A 17,384-nucleotide genomic window follows, 5' to 3' on the forward strand; every position below is an offset into this window, starting at 1 on the left:
TCAGCACCATGTTTGCACAGGTACGTGTTGATCAAAAGGTGCATTTTCCAGCAAACTAAACGAGGCACATATAAAATGCCAGAGGCAGCTCTGAGCCGCATGAACAGCCACCCCTAAAATCAAGTGCTGAAGGGGCAAGAGTTGGACCTTCTTTGGTGCCGTGTGGTCGCTGTCTCGGGCTCCACCACATCCCTCACAGGGAGGGACCTTGAACCTGGGAACCTCCCTGACAGCGCTTCCAGGCATGCCCTGGAGGTTGATGTTTTTGTGGAAACGGGATCACTGCTATTCCCACCCCACGAGGAGCTGGGGCTGTGACCCGAAATCCTCCCGGCGCCCGGGTGATGGCTCCTGCTCGCGCGGGCTGCTCCGACAGCTCGGAGCAGTTGGAAGTGGCCAAACAGGCACCAACTCACGTAGTAAAATCCATCTTCGTCAATCTCGCCAAAGACAGTGATAATGTCCCCTGTGCAGAACGTCAGCTCCGCCTGCAGAAAAAGGAGCACGTGACTGTGTGTATGTTGTTAGGCAAAGGTTAACATTTTCTTTCGTAATAGTAAATCCATTCATATTTTTCCCTCTCCTTTATGTTAAGACACGGTGAAACCGAATTGAACTTTGAGAGCAAAACCTTTTTTTGTTTTTTAAATTTATTTCTTAGCTTGCTAAATCTGGCACCTCTCCCACTGGGTTCCAGGCACCCACAGGATTCCCTGTGACAAACGAGCTGTGTGCGACACTCAGACCTCATCTGCCCAGAGCCTTGAACCACCTGAACAACCTTCGAACTATGTGGCTTCAGCAGTCCCTTGAAGTCAGTCCTGTGAGGAGGGAACAAGCCGCAGGGGTGGGACATGGTGCAGGTCCACTCTCTGCACGGAGCTGAGCTGGGACTGCGGGCGCGAGAGCAGCCGAGCCCTGCCCCTCCCGGCACACAGCGCCCCGCGCTAAAGCCCGGGGGCGACACTGGCCTCCGTTCACTTAAGGCTTCGTAATGGGCATCTCCAGTCTCTGAGCTGCAAACAGTGTACTGGGCTCTTTTTAATTGCCTGGGGTTTAAATGTAACTTAATTAGGTTTTAAAACTTATTTTTAATTTCTTTCCCGTGGCCATGGAAATAGAGAAGACAAATAAAATGTTTGCAACATATCAGTACAATTTATCTGATTTGTTGCCCAAACTACGAAACACCTTAATTTAGAACCAGGTTTGGTTCAGTGAGAAAAAGAAGAGATCTCTGGCTGCGTTTTAAAGCATTAAGTCCCACGTATTTCAAAATTCACTTTCTTCTAAAAAAATCCAAATTGTCCTACAATTCACCACTTCAAAACAAACCAAAACATTTTAAAGGCTGAGGAAGCTCCCAGGTATGCAATACTGGTTTTAGAGCTTTGAGTGTACCCTGACATTCTTACCACAATGCTTATATAAATGAAAACTGCATCAACTCTTGACTTTCCATGTAACGTCAACGACAATGTGAAAAGTGATTCTATTGTTGCTGATAACAAATGTGGAGAGATGGGAGACTGTACGTGGGTAAATGGAAGATAAACCTACAACGAAGATCTACCTAATGCTCAGTTGTTAAGATATCCTTACACTGTTATAAACAAAAAAAAACAACAAACAAACAACAAAAAAAGAGAGACTACATATTATCACAAAAGTTCAGATCAATTAGGAGAAAAATACACTGTATTATCAATGCTGTTCTACTGTGCTATATTGTTCTGGTGGGGGCTGTGGAGGAGGGCTGCTCTTTGAAGGAATTGTAGGTTACAGAGATTTGAAAGCATGCGTCACTGTCAGCTCATCAGTGTGAGCTAGGACACTTCTCAAAAATAATCATGTTAATATGTGGAAACATAGAAAGGAAATCTGAAAACAATAATTGGAAAATAATAATTCTCTACTATTTATAGCTCCATGCTTTTTTCCGTACAGATTTTTGTTATATACATGTGTACACATACATCGCACAACATATATAGATAGCTGACTATAATGTATTGAGCCATATTAAATAAATCCTACAAAGAATATTCCTTGATTTTGTTTGACCAAGCACCACAGGTCTATTTGTACAGAAGTCACAGGCTTGTCATATATGTTTGCCCAGAAACATTTGCCCAGTGTTTATAATTCTGAACTTTTTTTTTTTTTTTGCACAACCACTGTAAATGTGTAACAGTGCTTCTCAGTACCGACTATGTGATGGCTCCATAAATGATAAACACAGGAAACAGTTCTGTCAGTACCTCCACATCAACGTTAGGAGAACTTTCTCTTGGATCATAATCATACAGCGCCACCATTCTTCTCGTAGACACAGAATGCTGTCTGCCACTCCGCCTGTTTCTTTCTGTTCCAATCACAAGGAGAGGAAGGGAAGGAAAGCTATCAAAGTTATTTTGAAAAGAAAAACAAGGTACAACTTTTCCCACATCATTTTCACAACAGCGCAGTAACAATGTTGATATTTCTCTAGCACAGTGATAAAAGGTCACAGATTATCAAACCTCCTAACACAGATAAAGGTTTCAAAACAGTATGTACTTTTCATAAATAATTTTTTAACAGTTGGCTTGCCCTTTTTGTTCTAAGCCACTGAATCCTCTGAACAGTATTTATCTGCAAAACTAACGTTCTGAAATTTTCAGCTATTCTTGGTTGTAAGAATCAGAGGTTCCCAGGGTATAACAAAGCCAAACAGTCAAAATTCATGTTTGTTTCATTTTATTCAAACTTCCACATTTACTGCCTACTCCCCCCTCCTAATCACAAGGAATTTTATGACTGGGATCATTCTTCAACTTTCTGCTGTGAGACGGGAAGTAGGAACTTGCAAGTGGCTTGCAATATTTTCAAGACTCTCACTAGAAAACCACATTCTCGAGTACTGTTCAATTTTACAAGTTTCCTTTGTGGGGAACAGAAGGAAAGAAGTAAAATTTGTAGTTTCCAGGAACGACACAAAATGCTTATTGATTGCTATTAAACATTTACAGAGAAGTCCAAAATGGGCTTCATTTTAAATTTGAATGCTATTAGCATGATTCTTGCGGATGATTGCTGTAGCAAGAGAAACATGCTTGTTAGTGCAGGTCTGATGAGCGTTATGCAGTGTGACAAAGGAAACCTGGGGCTGGGAGGCACCCTGTGAGTGTTCCGGCAGGAGGGGGGCACTAAAGCTTCGCCCGGGGCAGGAGCGGGTACGGAGTGCAGCGCGTGCTCCCCGCCCTGCCATCGCCCACCAGCCGACACTGAAGCATTCAGTCAGAGATCGCTTCCTTTGGCTGGGGGTGGCTTGGCGTCATTTTCCCAGCTAGCAACGCAAGGGAGAACACAAGGAACACAGAACACAAGGAGAGATCCAAAACGAAGGCACAGACTGCAACAGACCTGGGGCCCAATCCCCCTGATTCCCCAAAGCCTGGACCGACCGCTACCCAAACACTTGTCTCGGAGTTGCGCTCTCCACTTGGAGGTACTTCTCGGGGGCAAGACCTGCCCGCTGCACAGGGTCAAGGGCCCCTCTACGACCAAGGAAAGGATCTGAAAAGGACCCTATTGCTAATTGCTATGTGACAATATTTTCCAACTTCTGGTTTCCAAAAGTTCAAAGGCATAAAAAAAATAAATCTAGACAGCTCAAATAATTCAGCTAATTTACAGCTTGAATCAAATTATTGGTTCTTAGCACAGACCTCTTTTAGACTTTCTGGATCTGCGGTGTACAGAGCGTGTGCTCTCTTTGAAACGGTCACAGTTGACTTCAGGAAAGGAATGCATATAAATAAAAGAAGAAAAGATATGAAGCTGTTCAAAGTTCTGTTTTTAAGGATTTAATGTGGGCAAAGGATTAAGAAAAAGATAGTCATATGAACAGAGCATGTAAAGTGTCTGATATGACATTAAAAATATGAGTAACAATACGAGACAGACTGGCAATTAGAGACTGCTTCTGCTAAAAATCCACGTGGGCAGCCTCTGTGACAGCGAAGGTCTGAGCACGTGGATCCCTGCTAGTCAGAATTGGTATTTTGTTTAAAATTAAGCCAAACTAACTATTCTTTCCAAATCCATTAGTAAAAGCGTTTGTTGGTTTTTTGCTTTTGAAAATGGCTAACAATTTAAATCCATATTAAAGAGAAAATACATGATGCTTTTTTTTAAAGTGCTAAAATATTTAAAGGTGAACTGCTGGGGGTAGGTTGCTAACAGCTTGCTCAGAAACATCCCAGAATAAAAAGAATTGACTGAATATGCAAGGCAGGGCAACACTTTTGTCAGAAATTGCCTCTCCCTCTTTCCAAGATAAAGACTTTCTGATTTCTCAGCTATTTCAGGAGACACTTCCAGTTGAGCACAACAAAAACATCCAATTAAATTTGCAAAATATGACTGTTAGACAGCCAAAGCATTCAAATTACAGGGAGCTATGTAGATTAGTGTTTTCATTTCACAAGTGTTCTGTATCAACAGCTTGCTGTCGTTGCTAAGAACAGAGAGCATTGAGCAGAACTTGAAGCAGTAAGTTTCGACCTTAGCTTTTCAGGAAGGTATTTTCTGTACCCACATGTGACCTTGTTGCTAAAAGTAGAAATATATTTAGACACTTCTTAATCCCATCAGGCCCCTAGTTGTGTTTACAGATGTACCTGAAGCAGGTCAGGTATCTCTTTCTAATGGACTTCAGAGGATGCAGACCCGTGCTAAAACAACTACTTGTGCAGAATAATGCTGTAGGCAGCCAACCTATTCAGGCACATCTGTAGGTCCCACCATGCACCTATCCCAAGCTTTTGTCCTATAAATGTACATGTAGGTGTATGTGCTATATGCTATACCTACAGGAGCAGATGGGCAGAGGGGTTTGCAAGTGCGTGTGGGTAGGAGGATTCACTGTATTTATGTGGCAGAAGTAAATAAATACACAGATTTGAATTAGGAATTCAATTAAGCATTTAAGAACTTGAATCATCCTTCCCTTTCATGGACAATGGAGAATTTAAAAATATCTCAATATCTTAAAAGAACAACAAAAAATAATCTGTCTCACATTTACTAATACAGTTTTGGAAACAATAACGTCTTATTCAATCTAAGAAAACAATTGTAGAAGATTTCTTTGGGTTTTTTAGCAACCACTTTTACAGTTCACTTTTAAACAGGACTGGACCAATTCCAGCCCTTTATACTTTCTGAATCATGTTGAAAATCTGAAAACATATTGAGATAGTTGTATGAAATTTATTTTTAGAAATAAATCTAAGTTAAGGTACTTGAATTGTGTATCTGTGTACAACATTGAACCAATGCTGTAATGTACATGGTTCATAACACAGAATTGTTTGGCCAAACTCTGCTTTGTAAAGGGTTTGTTACTGCAATATCCATAAAATCTCATAATATATACTGATATCCCAGAGAAGATTATACATAACCCTTTGCCACCATCCCTTTAAATTATTGGTAAATTAGGAAAATGTAGAAGAGTAAAAATAACAACAAATAAGTGATTCTTTTTATGCTTTGCAGCAGTGAGCGTATCACAAAGCACCTCAGCACAGCACACTCCAAAGCACAGGGATCATGTTCTGTGTCTAGAAATCTTTCAGGTGACAAAAACCCATTTTTTTTTTTTTTAATAAGAAAGTAATGAGTGGTGAAGATCCAAGTCCTCATTTGCAGCAAAAGATGTGACCAAGATTAAATATTAGCTGAATAAAGTCATCCAGATACTGACACAGAATTTATCCCATGGTGTAGTAAATTGCTGTAAAATTTAGATGCATCTGCATATAATAAAAACAAAAGGCAAAGCGGATCCAGCCAAGTTATTAGCACCCAAAAGTTAGGAGAAATTAAGTGTATATATTTTCCCTTACCAATTTTCTCAACTGGTGTGTTCAAAGGAAGGAAGCCTTGTTTTAAAAGCTGATCCATCATTTCTTCATCATCTGCTTGGATCTCAGAGACCATATTACATGGGATAAGGCCAATTCTTGTACAGGTTTCTCCACGATAGAATCCATCAGCATCTTTGTCCCCATAAACCTGTTATTCAGAGTGATAATGTTGGTTAACAAAGGTTTTAGCATTTAGGAATTTTAATGCAGGCTAAATGCTTACTAAAGCACAGACAGATGACTACAGCTCGGCTGTGGAATTACATTACTTTTTTGACTACTCTGACTTGTTACAGAACTGGAATTTTTATGTTAATTTGAATTATGACTTCAGATACATAAGCAGAATTCGGACTTCTTTTGTCAGCAGTGAAATGCACAAAAAGTGAGAGATACCATTAAAATTCATCAGTTTCTCCCTGTGCTGAGCCAAAAATGTACCTGCTGGTTTACACTGATGTTTACGGCATTATTCATATGGCATCGTTTTTGGTGCCATGTGAACTATATTAAAAAATAAGCATTTGCAAAACTCTGCCAAAGTGGTGTTATTTTGAATAGAACAACTTGTATATGATCAAAAATGCCTATCTAATACTTCATATACTTGGTATATGGACTTAAGCTCTGCTCCTGTCTTTCCAGAAAACATATAATAAGGTATTAAAATAGCATGAATTTTCATCAATGAGAACGGGTAAATCCAAAATTTATCTTAAGTTCCAAACACAGAGTCAATTCATAAAGGCTACTAATGATACAAAGGCCTAGATCAAGGACTGTATTAAAACCACGATGTTCTTAAGGCCTCATTGATGACTGAATTTAGACCGTTCCTTGTTGAGGGTCAATTGGTTTATTTATCTTCTTTACAAACAAATAAAAAACCCCACACCAGTCCTGTCAGTTCAAATCTAACTTCATTAAAACTGACTGTTGAACTGCCTCATCTTTGTAGAGCAGGAACTTTTTTCAGTTTTAACCACTATATATCCATGGCTTACTTCTCACCACTACTACTTCACACAGTACAGCATACGTGACCGTAACATCTGTACGTGACAGACCTCATACTGACCCCCCACCGTCCCACTGCTCAGGTAATGTACAGAAAGTATTTTGAAAATGAAAACTAACTCATCTTCGAAACAATTTGATAAGAAATTCCAAGCAGCAGATCACACAGTAATTACCATGGTCCCAAATATAAAAGAAACATCACTAAGAGTAAACATCTGATACAAGATCTCTCTAAACTTTTCAGTGTCAAACATGTACATATGTGTGAAGAAATAATTAAAATACCTGAGTGAAATCAACATTCTTGCAAACAAAAATGACCTCTTAAACAAGTTCCATATTTGTGGCATAAATCTTATATTATGTAAGGATGTAAACAAAATATCTAATAAAATATTTAACATTTAAAAAAATGTGATTTAGGATATGGACATTTGTGTTATGATGCAATCCAACACAGTGGAAGGCAGCCAGTGTTTTAATAAGTTACAATTTTATCTTTGAAAAGGGTAGTGTAACAAACGAGTCTGTCTTTCTTCAGCTTCTGTTTCAGATCTTAAATCTCCATTACCCTGGGACTATCAGCAGCTGTTTCCTCTGCCTCTCTCATTTCTGCCCATTTTGCACCAGATCGATTAGATACAAGCCTGCAGGAGGAGATGAATATATTTGCTGATCTAACAGAAAAACCTGCTAGCTTTTAAAAATCAAATCAGCAAACTGAACAAATTTGCCTTGCAGCTGCACAACCGTAAGATGAGGCAAGCTGGGATAGAGGGCTGGCTAAAAACGTTGAGAGAGCCTAACACTGTCCCTGCCACCTGAAACACAGCCCTTTGGCCTTCTGTGCTCTGTTTAAAGGCAACTTGCCTATTTTATACCAAACAGTCAGAAAAGGTTTTCCCAGTTTCAGAAGAAGGTGACTCTAGAAGAGAAATACCTAACTTCTGGACTTCAATTAATCTTAAGTGTACACTAGCTAGGAGCATTCAGCATTTAACAAAATACAGCAGCTCTGGCACGTATGAAGGTATAACACTGAGTGCTTCTGCGGTACCTGTGCAGCAAAGACATCCTCTCTGAAGCAGTTTTTCCTGCAGGGTTTGTGGCAATGGACACAGGGGGCTTCAGAGTCACAATTTTGGGCTTAGCATCTAGATTTCTAATTGAGTCTGGCCCTAGCTATCTATAACAACTTTGGAATTTTTGCCCATTACCTAATTATTTTTAAGCCATTAGCACTAGGTATTAGGTTCCACATCCATTGAGGTTTACAGCCTGAACCTCTGGAGGAAAAAAACCTTGGAGTCTAGTCACACAAGTTGCTTTCTCCACCACGAACAAAGCCTGTTTTAATACTGGGTCCTTGGTTTCCTTTGTTTTTAGATCCCACCTTAATGATCTGCCCTTCTTTAAATGGCAGCTCTTCTTCTGCAGCATCAGGATTTGGGGACATTGTCAGTGGATCGTAGTCAAAGAGTGCAACAAATATTCGAGTAGAAATATCTTCTGTGCCAGGATCTGTTTCTGATTCTTCATAAATATCTGGAGAAAGATGGTCGTGACCACCATAGCCATCTATGAAAGTAAATCCAGAAAAAAACAATTCAGTAATACAAGTTGACCTCATCTTTCAACTAGTCCAGTTAATATTTGAAAAAAGTTTGGCACTTCAGTGAAAAAACCCCAATAACTTAATGCATGGCTTGCTAAGCTTGGTGGGGTTTTTTTAAGTATCAAGTTGTTATTTTTTAAGAACACATATACAATCTGCATGCACTGAATGTGGTTTTGATCTCCTACACCACACTGACATTTACACACGTGAATACAGCTCAGGTAAGAAAGCAATTTCTGTTAGGTTTACTAGAGTTTGCCATAAGTCAATGAAGCATGTTAAGAGTGACATAATGATCAGTCTGATAGGCTTCATCATTACTGCAAAAATAACCATGCTTTGGATCCACCTGTTTTCCAGCACAGCTGCTTCTGCTCTTCATGGACACAAGAAAGCACATCCCAGCTGTGTTGACATACCATGTTTTAGGTACCAGGTTTAAAACATGGTTATAACCTCTTAACTCCAGACAGGCAAGAAGAAATATATTTCAGTAGTGTTAGTTATGTCAGGGTTGGAATTGCACTGCCTATGGTTTTGTTTAAACACGGTCAATAGTTAACAAAGTCAGCAGCGCCCCAAACCAACCCAAACACTAACAAGATGTGTTAAAATCCAGGAGAAATGGTTAATTATGACTGCATTTAACCATGAGCTCATTAGGAAAGATCATCCACAAATATCGCAACACTTGACACTGCACTGAACTCTGTCCACTGCAGGGTACCAAACTGATTAGGACATAAAAAGTGAGAATTGATATGTTGTCTCGCACATCTTTCAGACTTTTCAAATGACCTGGAGAATGCATTTAGTTCATGATTCAACAACATACTGGATGGACTTCAGTAAAACTGAATTAGAAAATTAGGCCAAAATGGCTAACAATGAGTATTTTGATTGATAGATTTCAAAGGCTTTTAATTTTGTTTTGAAAAAGCATATGGTAATGCTTTCCTCAAAAACAGGCTCTTTCAAGACCTATGAATTTGAAGTCCCAAAAAACAAAGCCCTCAAATTCAGAAGACACTTCTGAAAAACTTGGCTCATTGTGCAAGTCCCTCTAACTTCAGTGGGAGTCATGTACTTTTGTTCTTTGCTGAATCAACACTTATCAACTGGTTTACAAAATCCTTCACAATGAATAAATTGAGAAAGCAATGTTATGAATTATGATGAAAATGTAGTTCAACTATATCAAAACTTTTACAAACCATTTTCATATTAATACAATTTTTACTGTAATCACCTCTTACAAATTAAAGACTCCCATTTTTGGTAATAGTTTGAACATTTAATATGGAACATTTTAGATAAGATTTCTTTTTTTACCTCCACATCAGGTGCACTTTATTCAACACTGGATATTTTTAAACTACCAGAAAAAACTTTCAGAGGGTCACAGCTTTAAGGGAACAGCTAGTAACTCTTGGGTCCAGAGCACAAGAAAGAATGTGAAAAGGGAAAAAATGCAGAACAGCAGAAGGGCAGGGAAAAATTCCAGCCAAGAAGCTTTAGGCAGGCACAAAGCACAGAAGGCAAGTGTGAGAGAAGGGCATATGTGGGACAGAAAGCAATGGGACACAAAGGATGGGATTCTTCTCTGTTCTGTTCTCCTCCCACAGTCAGGTTGTGGTTCTGTGGTTCATACTCAGGCCCACCAGGCCACCTAAGAGAGGTGGGTTGAAGGGTGTTTTGTTTTTTAAATTAAAAGTATCAATTTTTGCGTCCAACTCCAACTGCAGTTAATGGGGGTTAGGTGCAAACATGAATTATAGCCAAATGTATGAATGAATTGTAGCCAAATGTATCTCAGCACTGGCCTGTAACAACCTGACTCAGAATAGTCATGTTTGCTTCAGTGAACCAGAAAAGCAAATAATCTTTTGAATGAGTTCAATAGCCACTTATTCTTTCAAGAGGTATTTATGTATATCATACATACACACACACATATAATTGTGTATGTAAAATCTTAAGTCTTTGGATGCAGTCAGCCAGATTCCCAACTGCTGCACAGCTGCAATCACAGTTGCATTGAATTCACTAGGTATACACAAGCTGATGATCCAGTTGTAATTCAGTCAGATATGTTTGCTTTGAAACTCAACATTAAATTACAATTTCCCTAAACTTCTGGGCCCCTTTTGTTTCATTCTGGCTATCAACAAAACCCCAATGTATTTCTTAGCACTATATAAGGCCTGGGCTGCTTTTATGGGTTAAGTGTTAGACGCTTCAATTTAGTGTTTTATGAACTACGAAAACTGAGTTGTTGATCATGTAATGATTTCTATGTTGATGAAGCAACAAATACTATCAGTAGTGGGTATAACTGTCTTATGTAATATGTCACTATGATGTAATTATTCCTAAAAATAATAGTAATGTTTGTCTTCACCAAGTGACACAGCCAAAGTCCTGTGTGGTCACTGAAAAGACCCTGAATCTTTGTTTAGCCCAAGCCATAAATCATAATAACATTTGGTAACTGCTTCCTATGGTAAGATGCTGGGTTGTGATATACCAGCTACTGTTTGTCCCTGTCCAGTCTATATGAATCAAGTGGAAATATGGTCACTTTGATGAATGGTTGTTTGGGTGTATACGGTAAATACTGACTGGCAGTAGTAGCAGCATAGCTTCACAGAGGTTCATGCAACGCAGTGTGCTTGGAGTCAGTCGAGTATGGAAAGGTGGCTGCACAGCAGTTTCAGGACAGAGGACTAAGGGCTGTTTGTCCCTTACAGCTGAGCTGGAGAAACTTACCTGAGAGCAGACAGGACTTAAGAGCTAGTTCCCTTGGCATTCTGCTTTGCATGCAATGTTGCCATACAGAAACCGCACTTGTTAACACGCAGCTCTAAAACGTGTCTGTCATAAAGGATGAATAATGTTCGGCATACCGTATCTATATTCAGAGGCCATGGTACGCTGCTGAGGCCATTTCTTGTGTCCACCAATGCTGCGATAATAAGCTTCTTCTTTTACAGGTGAAATATTTCCCTCACTACCTGACCGAGACCGACCGCCTTCACTGTTACTGTCCATTGTAATTTCTATGGAGAAAAAGGGAATGATCTATTAAAACATATTGTATAGTTGCCTTTGTGGAGGCTCCTGTGGTCAGGCTTTGCCTACCTTTTTTTCTGACTTGCATACAGCAGGAAGGCTACACACTGCATAAGCTTTGCCAGATGTCTCAGCCCCTAGAAATCCTTCTTCAGGAGGGGAATCACATAAATGTGTATCTCCTTTTTTTTAAAGTATCTGAATTTTGTGCTTTTAAAAATTCATACAGTGTAATACTGTTTGTTAGATCTTTGTATAGGAATCATCTTTTATTATGAGGTTTAAACAATCCTACCTGCCAGATCTGCAAGGTCAAGAGCACTGTAAACTGTACTTCACCTTCTAAAGTATCAACCTAAAAACAAAAATTAATTAACTTATTTAAATCCTACCTGCAAGAAGATACTAATCCAAAGTACTTACAGCCTAATGGAAAAAAAAAACCTCAAAGAATTTAAATTCTGGAACATTTTGGAGAAATTTTTTATCATTGGAATCCTAAGATGCTTACAGTTTTGAAGGTCTTTCCCACTAAACCTCCCAGAGCGGCCTTAGGAAGTTTCCATCACTTCTATTTTACTCTGTTTTTCACTCTGTGGAACTACATATTATAACGACACAGCTATGATAACTTCCTTCCTCAAAACTCATACTTGAGGCCCTTATTCACAGTAAACTTCCTGTCAGTGGGAGTTGTGAACAGTGGGTTCAAGTTTATACAATGCTCTACTGTATGTTTTTGGACACCCTACTTCTACCACATTTTACTTATCTGAACTCTTGATACAGTTCATATCTTGTTCCAGCAGGCTCACAGGAAGCAACTTTTGTGCAGAGTTTTATCAAGTGTTTAAGTTTGCTTCACTTATGCTCAAAGTGATTTATTACAGTATGATGCTGAAAGCAAGAAATATTGCATACATATCCTTTAGAAATTTTAATCGCTAGTCTTTTAGTTATAAATTAGGACTCTTGAACTCGAAAACACGTAAGGCCTTTCAACAGATTCACAGCAAATAATTTGTTTAGTTAGATACTGTACATAATAGTCAGCAGTTTGCTTGTTACCAGCATTAGACAGTATTATTGTTTATTCCTAATGGAACTTTCCCAAAGAACATTTGTGGATTGTACATAACACAAAATACACTAATTTATTCTTTAAGGTACACTGAAAGAAATAAAACCCCAGAGTTTATTTTCTATTTAATTATCTGTTTGAGCACAGATCGACTATCAGAAATTAATTTCTTTATCTGATTCCTAAGCTGTTGCTATTGAACTGTTAAACAGTGAAGTCATTACTTAGTGGTTTCCATGTCCTAACTTTGTTGACAGAAAGTGAGCTTTGATAAATTTAATCACTTCCCTTATTTTGTAATTAAAATGAAAATTAAAAGGAAACTCAAAGGATTAATTCAAACCAACCTGTCTACTCTCTCACTATTAATAAAAAAAAAGTTTTATCAGATAACATAATAGAAAGAACTTAGATAAAAAACTTGCCTCAAGTAGTCCAAGCATAAAAGTGAAAACTCCTGAGGAAAAAAAGGCTGCTTGCAGAGAAAAAGGACATGAAAATCTAACAGTTTTCACACCATTGTCCACGAGCTATTTGTTTCAGCTAAAAATAACCTGTCAAAAGAAGCACAAGAGCCTCCCTGGAGCTGATTCTGCTCCATACCATTTTCATACCAATGTAATTCCATTGACATCTGTGAAGATTATCCTGGTTTACACCAGGATGTGGGACAAGAATCAGCCTCTCACCCATCATACTATATTGAAGACACTAACACAGTTTCATGTGTTATAGCTGTGTGTGTTTTCTTATCTATGTTTTCAATAATAATAATTGCTATCTACTAGATAGCAAAATAACTGCGCCCACTAGGGAGATTTTGCTTTTATTTTACACTACAGGCATTTGAGTGTAATTCTATGAAAAGGGAAAAAGGGAAAAATGTTTAATATTTAAAAATAAAAGCATTCCCTAATGATCAGTCTTTTTCTTTCTGGTAATCCCCATTTGTGATGTCTCTTAGTCACATAAATGTCAGGTGAGAATTGCCTAACACTGCTTGCTTCTCCTCCTGAGTCCTACAGTATTCACAAATTAAAGTCCAGGTTAGGGACGGGAACCAGACTGACTTTACATCTTCATGGAGTGAAGTTCTGCTAATAGCTCACAGAAATCTTCCTGCATTTGTTTTGCATGTGTTTCCTGATTTTCAGTGTGAATGTTTCTTATTTGTCAGTATAGAGTGCAAGTTTTAACAGATATGTATTTGTCCATAGTGTCTTGATTCCATTATCTTTTCTGCACTATTTTTTGGATTTTCTGGTATACACCAACATATAATTTAAGTCATAAGTAAAGCAGAATAGGGATGATTCTGTAAGAAATATAAAATCTAGTAAATATATGAAATTTCTACTAACTTGTTATATTTAACAGCTTCCATTTTTTCCTGAAAAATTCCAAAAAGTAGTCAAGAAAATGGAAAGTGAATGCAAAATGATGGTTGATGAATGGAAAGATGGATGGCTGAATGGATGGCTGAATGGGTACATTTGTTTTACTGATCATATAGTAGCCTGTTTGCAATTTTCTTCTTAGGTAAGATCTAACAGCATCTAAGCTTAACGAAGCTTAGAAAAGCTCCAATATCCACTAAATTCAATGAAAAGACTCCCAGTGATGTCAATGACTACTGATTCAGTCCCCTGTGAAGCCCCAGTACACTTATACTTGGTACGAGATGTTTTTAATTCCATTTCATCCCATTTAAACTAAGGGTAACCATAGTTCAAGACAAGTGACTGTTGTTCCTTTTTTAAGGACCACCTTCCCAAGTCTGAGTCTGCAAAGAACAGAAATTCACCAATCTGTCCAACTAACCAATGGAAGGGACCAACATTGGTCGAGACCTTTGTGGCACTGCACTGCCATGAGAGGACCTTCGTCCTGCATGCTCCGCCCTTTCAGGCCGTCCTGCAGATGATGGATTACCTAAAAGCTAAAAAACAACAACAGAAAAAACAGGTTGGTAAGTTACATGCATGGTAACATTATGGTAATATGGTTGGACATCAATCAGGTCAATCACATTTGGAAGCATAAGCTCTAAAGGCAACTAAACTTAGCTTTTAACTGAAAGGTTAGCTGAAAAGTAAATACAGTTGCCTGGCAAACCTGCAAAAGAAAAAAAATGGTTCACTGATTTATGACAAGTTTTGTAACCAGCAGTCACACATCAGAACAAAAAGAAAATAAAAGAATAATTTTTGAAATATTCTTTTGCCTTTGTTGTTGCTGCTAAGGTAATGTTATAATCTCCTGAAGAGTAGTACAACCAGTCATGAGAGCTGTGGAGATTGGACTGCACTGAAAAGGCAAGCCTTTTTTTGTATTCAGCTATATAGCTTTGTCCAGTTTGTAGCATGTGAACAAGTGTACGTCCTTCTGTCTTTGAGCACAGTGCTTTTCTATAGTGGCCTTCTGTTGTTAAAGCCTTTTAAAGGTCATTGAAACACGTAGAAGGGAATGTAGACACACTTCATCTCACATCACAGCTGTCTCTGTTCACTACCCTTGCAGAAAATGTTGCTATTTTAATAAGCAAATGGTATAATTTTAATGCTCTTCAGAGTTTATCATGCAGTCACTGAGATTAATACAGCTTGGGCACCAATTTTAATGGGGGAAATTTTTAAGGATCATTTCAGAATAAACTGCTAGGCTAGAAGAGCAGTCAGCTGATTTCTACTCTTACATGAAACACATTAGATCTGAGGTTTCCACTCTGGACTGTTCCAGACTGAGAGGGTAAAGAATTTGCTTTGGCCTTCAGGGAGCAGGAAAGCCTATGGATGCATCTATCAAAGCTTGGAGACTACAGATTGATTGGAGACTACAGTGGAGGCTATAGATAGATGGACAGAAATGCAAATAGGCAAGATCACACGCAGAGGCATCCTTGGAAGATATGGAATGATCCTGGCCTCTCCCTTTGGAAGAAGCTGTTTGCCTGCATTCTCATGCAGAGATGCAGTCTGCAACTTCAAAGGCAAGAAGAGGTGGTCTAAAAAGGAAGGCAAAGTAGTGACATTGCAAAGATAAGGTAGAAAATGGAAATATGATGAAACCTGTGACTCCATAAATCTGGGTCACTGTCACACTGGGGGAGAATCTTGATTCTTGTCCAGAGATGTTTCATGATAAAGAGCATATCCTGAAAATTCTGGGAATGAGGTGAATAAAAACAACATGATGAAATGAATTCCTTGACATTAAAAAAAGAAAAAAATTACTGATGAAATATTTTTCCAGTTAAAATGCAGCTTTTATTTTAAAGCAACATTTAGATGGGCAAAATAACGGAAAACAATCTTTTGGAAAAATTATAGTTCAGCTAACCCTTAATTAAAATTTAGATTCAGTTGTCCTTTAATAAAAGCAACCATTATTGTAATTTGTTCTGTGGGAAAATCATTATAAAGCAAATTAAACTGATTTCAGCATGACACAAAAGAGGACTGTAAAGGAAAATGCAGAATAGTAAACTAAAATGAATGGGGAGAAAAAAAAAATGAAAAAATGAAGCAGATAGGTCCAAAGGATGGACCCTAAAAATTAAATCAGAAAAAAAGAAAAATAAGAAAAGATAAAAGGAACAAAAGAAAGAAAACAGACTGATTTGGCAAGCAGATGTTAGAAGGAAGATTTATTTCACACACCAGAGAGTCTTCTGCATCTCTGTGGGATGGTTTTGCAAGTAGACCAGCTGCCCTAGAGTCAGCCATTTTTAAGTCGGTCTTCCAGCCTCCCTGAACATCTTCATTAGACAAATTATCTGTTCTATTACATTTCTGAGTGTCATACTTTTTCTCGTAACTGGGCTTGACCTGTTCACTCCTGGGGTCTACAAAGGAAGGACCCAAGTCACCAAAGTCTTCTTCAATGCTGGTTTGTCTTGTTAAAGTTTTCCTGCGAGCAAGCAATGGCCTCATGCTTTTCCTGCAGGAACAGTTAGCAGTCTCTGCACAACAGCTAGAAGCAACGTTGGCAGAAACTGAATCGCAAGTATATCTGAAATTAAAACGTGATTCTTCTTCTTCACTTCCACAGTCTAGTCCACTGTCTGGGCTTCTTGATAAGGAACGGCTATATTTACATCCTTTGTCTTCTGCAGCAAAATCCTCCATGCCTGAAATTCTGTGTTTGGCTGGGTACCAGAAGTTGTGCTGCTGGTCTTGATTGTAGGGCCTAGGTGGTCTAGAGTCTCTAGCTATTGTGGGATTCTTTTTATAGGGCATACCTAAACCCTGCTTGTACAGCAGTTCAGAGTATTCACCATCCTCTTCAGCTACTTCTGGAATACTGAAAAGCTTTTTACTGTGATGTATCTGCTGTGAAAAGTCAGGCTGTTCCAAAAAAGTGGCTTCAGTGGTCTTATTCTTATCGCACTCCTTAAGATTATGTAATGTTAAAAACCAGACAGGGAACAAATAGTGTGTAACAAAAATAAAATGGGAGGGAAAAGGGAGAAGAAAAGAAAAATAAAGACAGAATTAGTTTTAGAGCAATGGCAAACATAAGACATGCAGCTTATTTAGTGAAAGGATGTCATGCTTTGAATGAGAATCTGTGAAAAATAAAGACATGATTAAGAAGTTGCTGGATGTCAGACAACAACATGAGAGGTCAGTACAAACAACTGAGTGATGCTCTTAACAAGAATAAACCCATGCATTTA

General features: G+C 38.4%; 1 protein-coding gene across 19 annotated transcripts in view; it reads right to left on the minus strand.

Moving 5' to 3' along the window:
- The window catches only part of RIMBP2 (RIMS binding protein 2), a 153,512-nt gene that overhangs the window by 4,220 nt on the left and 131,908 nt on the right, over nt 1-17,384 (minus strand). For 5 of the 19 annotated variants that reach the window (XM_042805403.1, XM_042805393.1, XM_042805401.1 and 2 more), the window contains 8 exons: nt 16,366-17,097; nt 14,528-14,645; nt 11,460-11,612; nt 8,329-8,513; nt 5,895-6,063; nt 3,711-3,776; nt 2,262-2,365; nt 417-488 (listed from right to left, as the gene is read on the minus strand). In XM_042805403.1, coding sequence (XP_042661337.1) covers nt 417-488; nt 2,262-2,365; nt 3,711-3,776; nt 5,895-6,063; nt 8,329-8,513; nt 11,460-11,612; nt 14,528-14,645; nt 16,366-17,097 — 1,599 coding nt within the window. Of the gene's footprint in view, nt 1-416; nt 489-2,261; nt 2,366-3,710; nt 3,777-5,894; nt 6,064-8,328; nt 8,514-11,459; nt 11,613-11,707; nt 11,981-14,527; nt 14,646-16,365; nt 17,098-17,384 lie in introns of those variants that run through there. The other 14 variants (XM_042805400.1, XM_042805398.1, XM_042805402.1 and 11 more) reach the window with 7 other exon arrangements.

Source organism: Tyto alba, unplaced genomic scaffold (assembly GCF_018691265.1).
Source record: "Tyto alba isolate M040663 unplaced genomic scaffold, T.alba_DEE_v4.0 Super-Scaffold_44, whole genome shotgun sequence".
Taxonomy (NCBI): domain Eukaryota; kingdom Metazoa; phylum Chordata; class Aves; order Strigiformes; family Tytonidae; genus Tyto; species Tyto alba.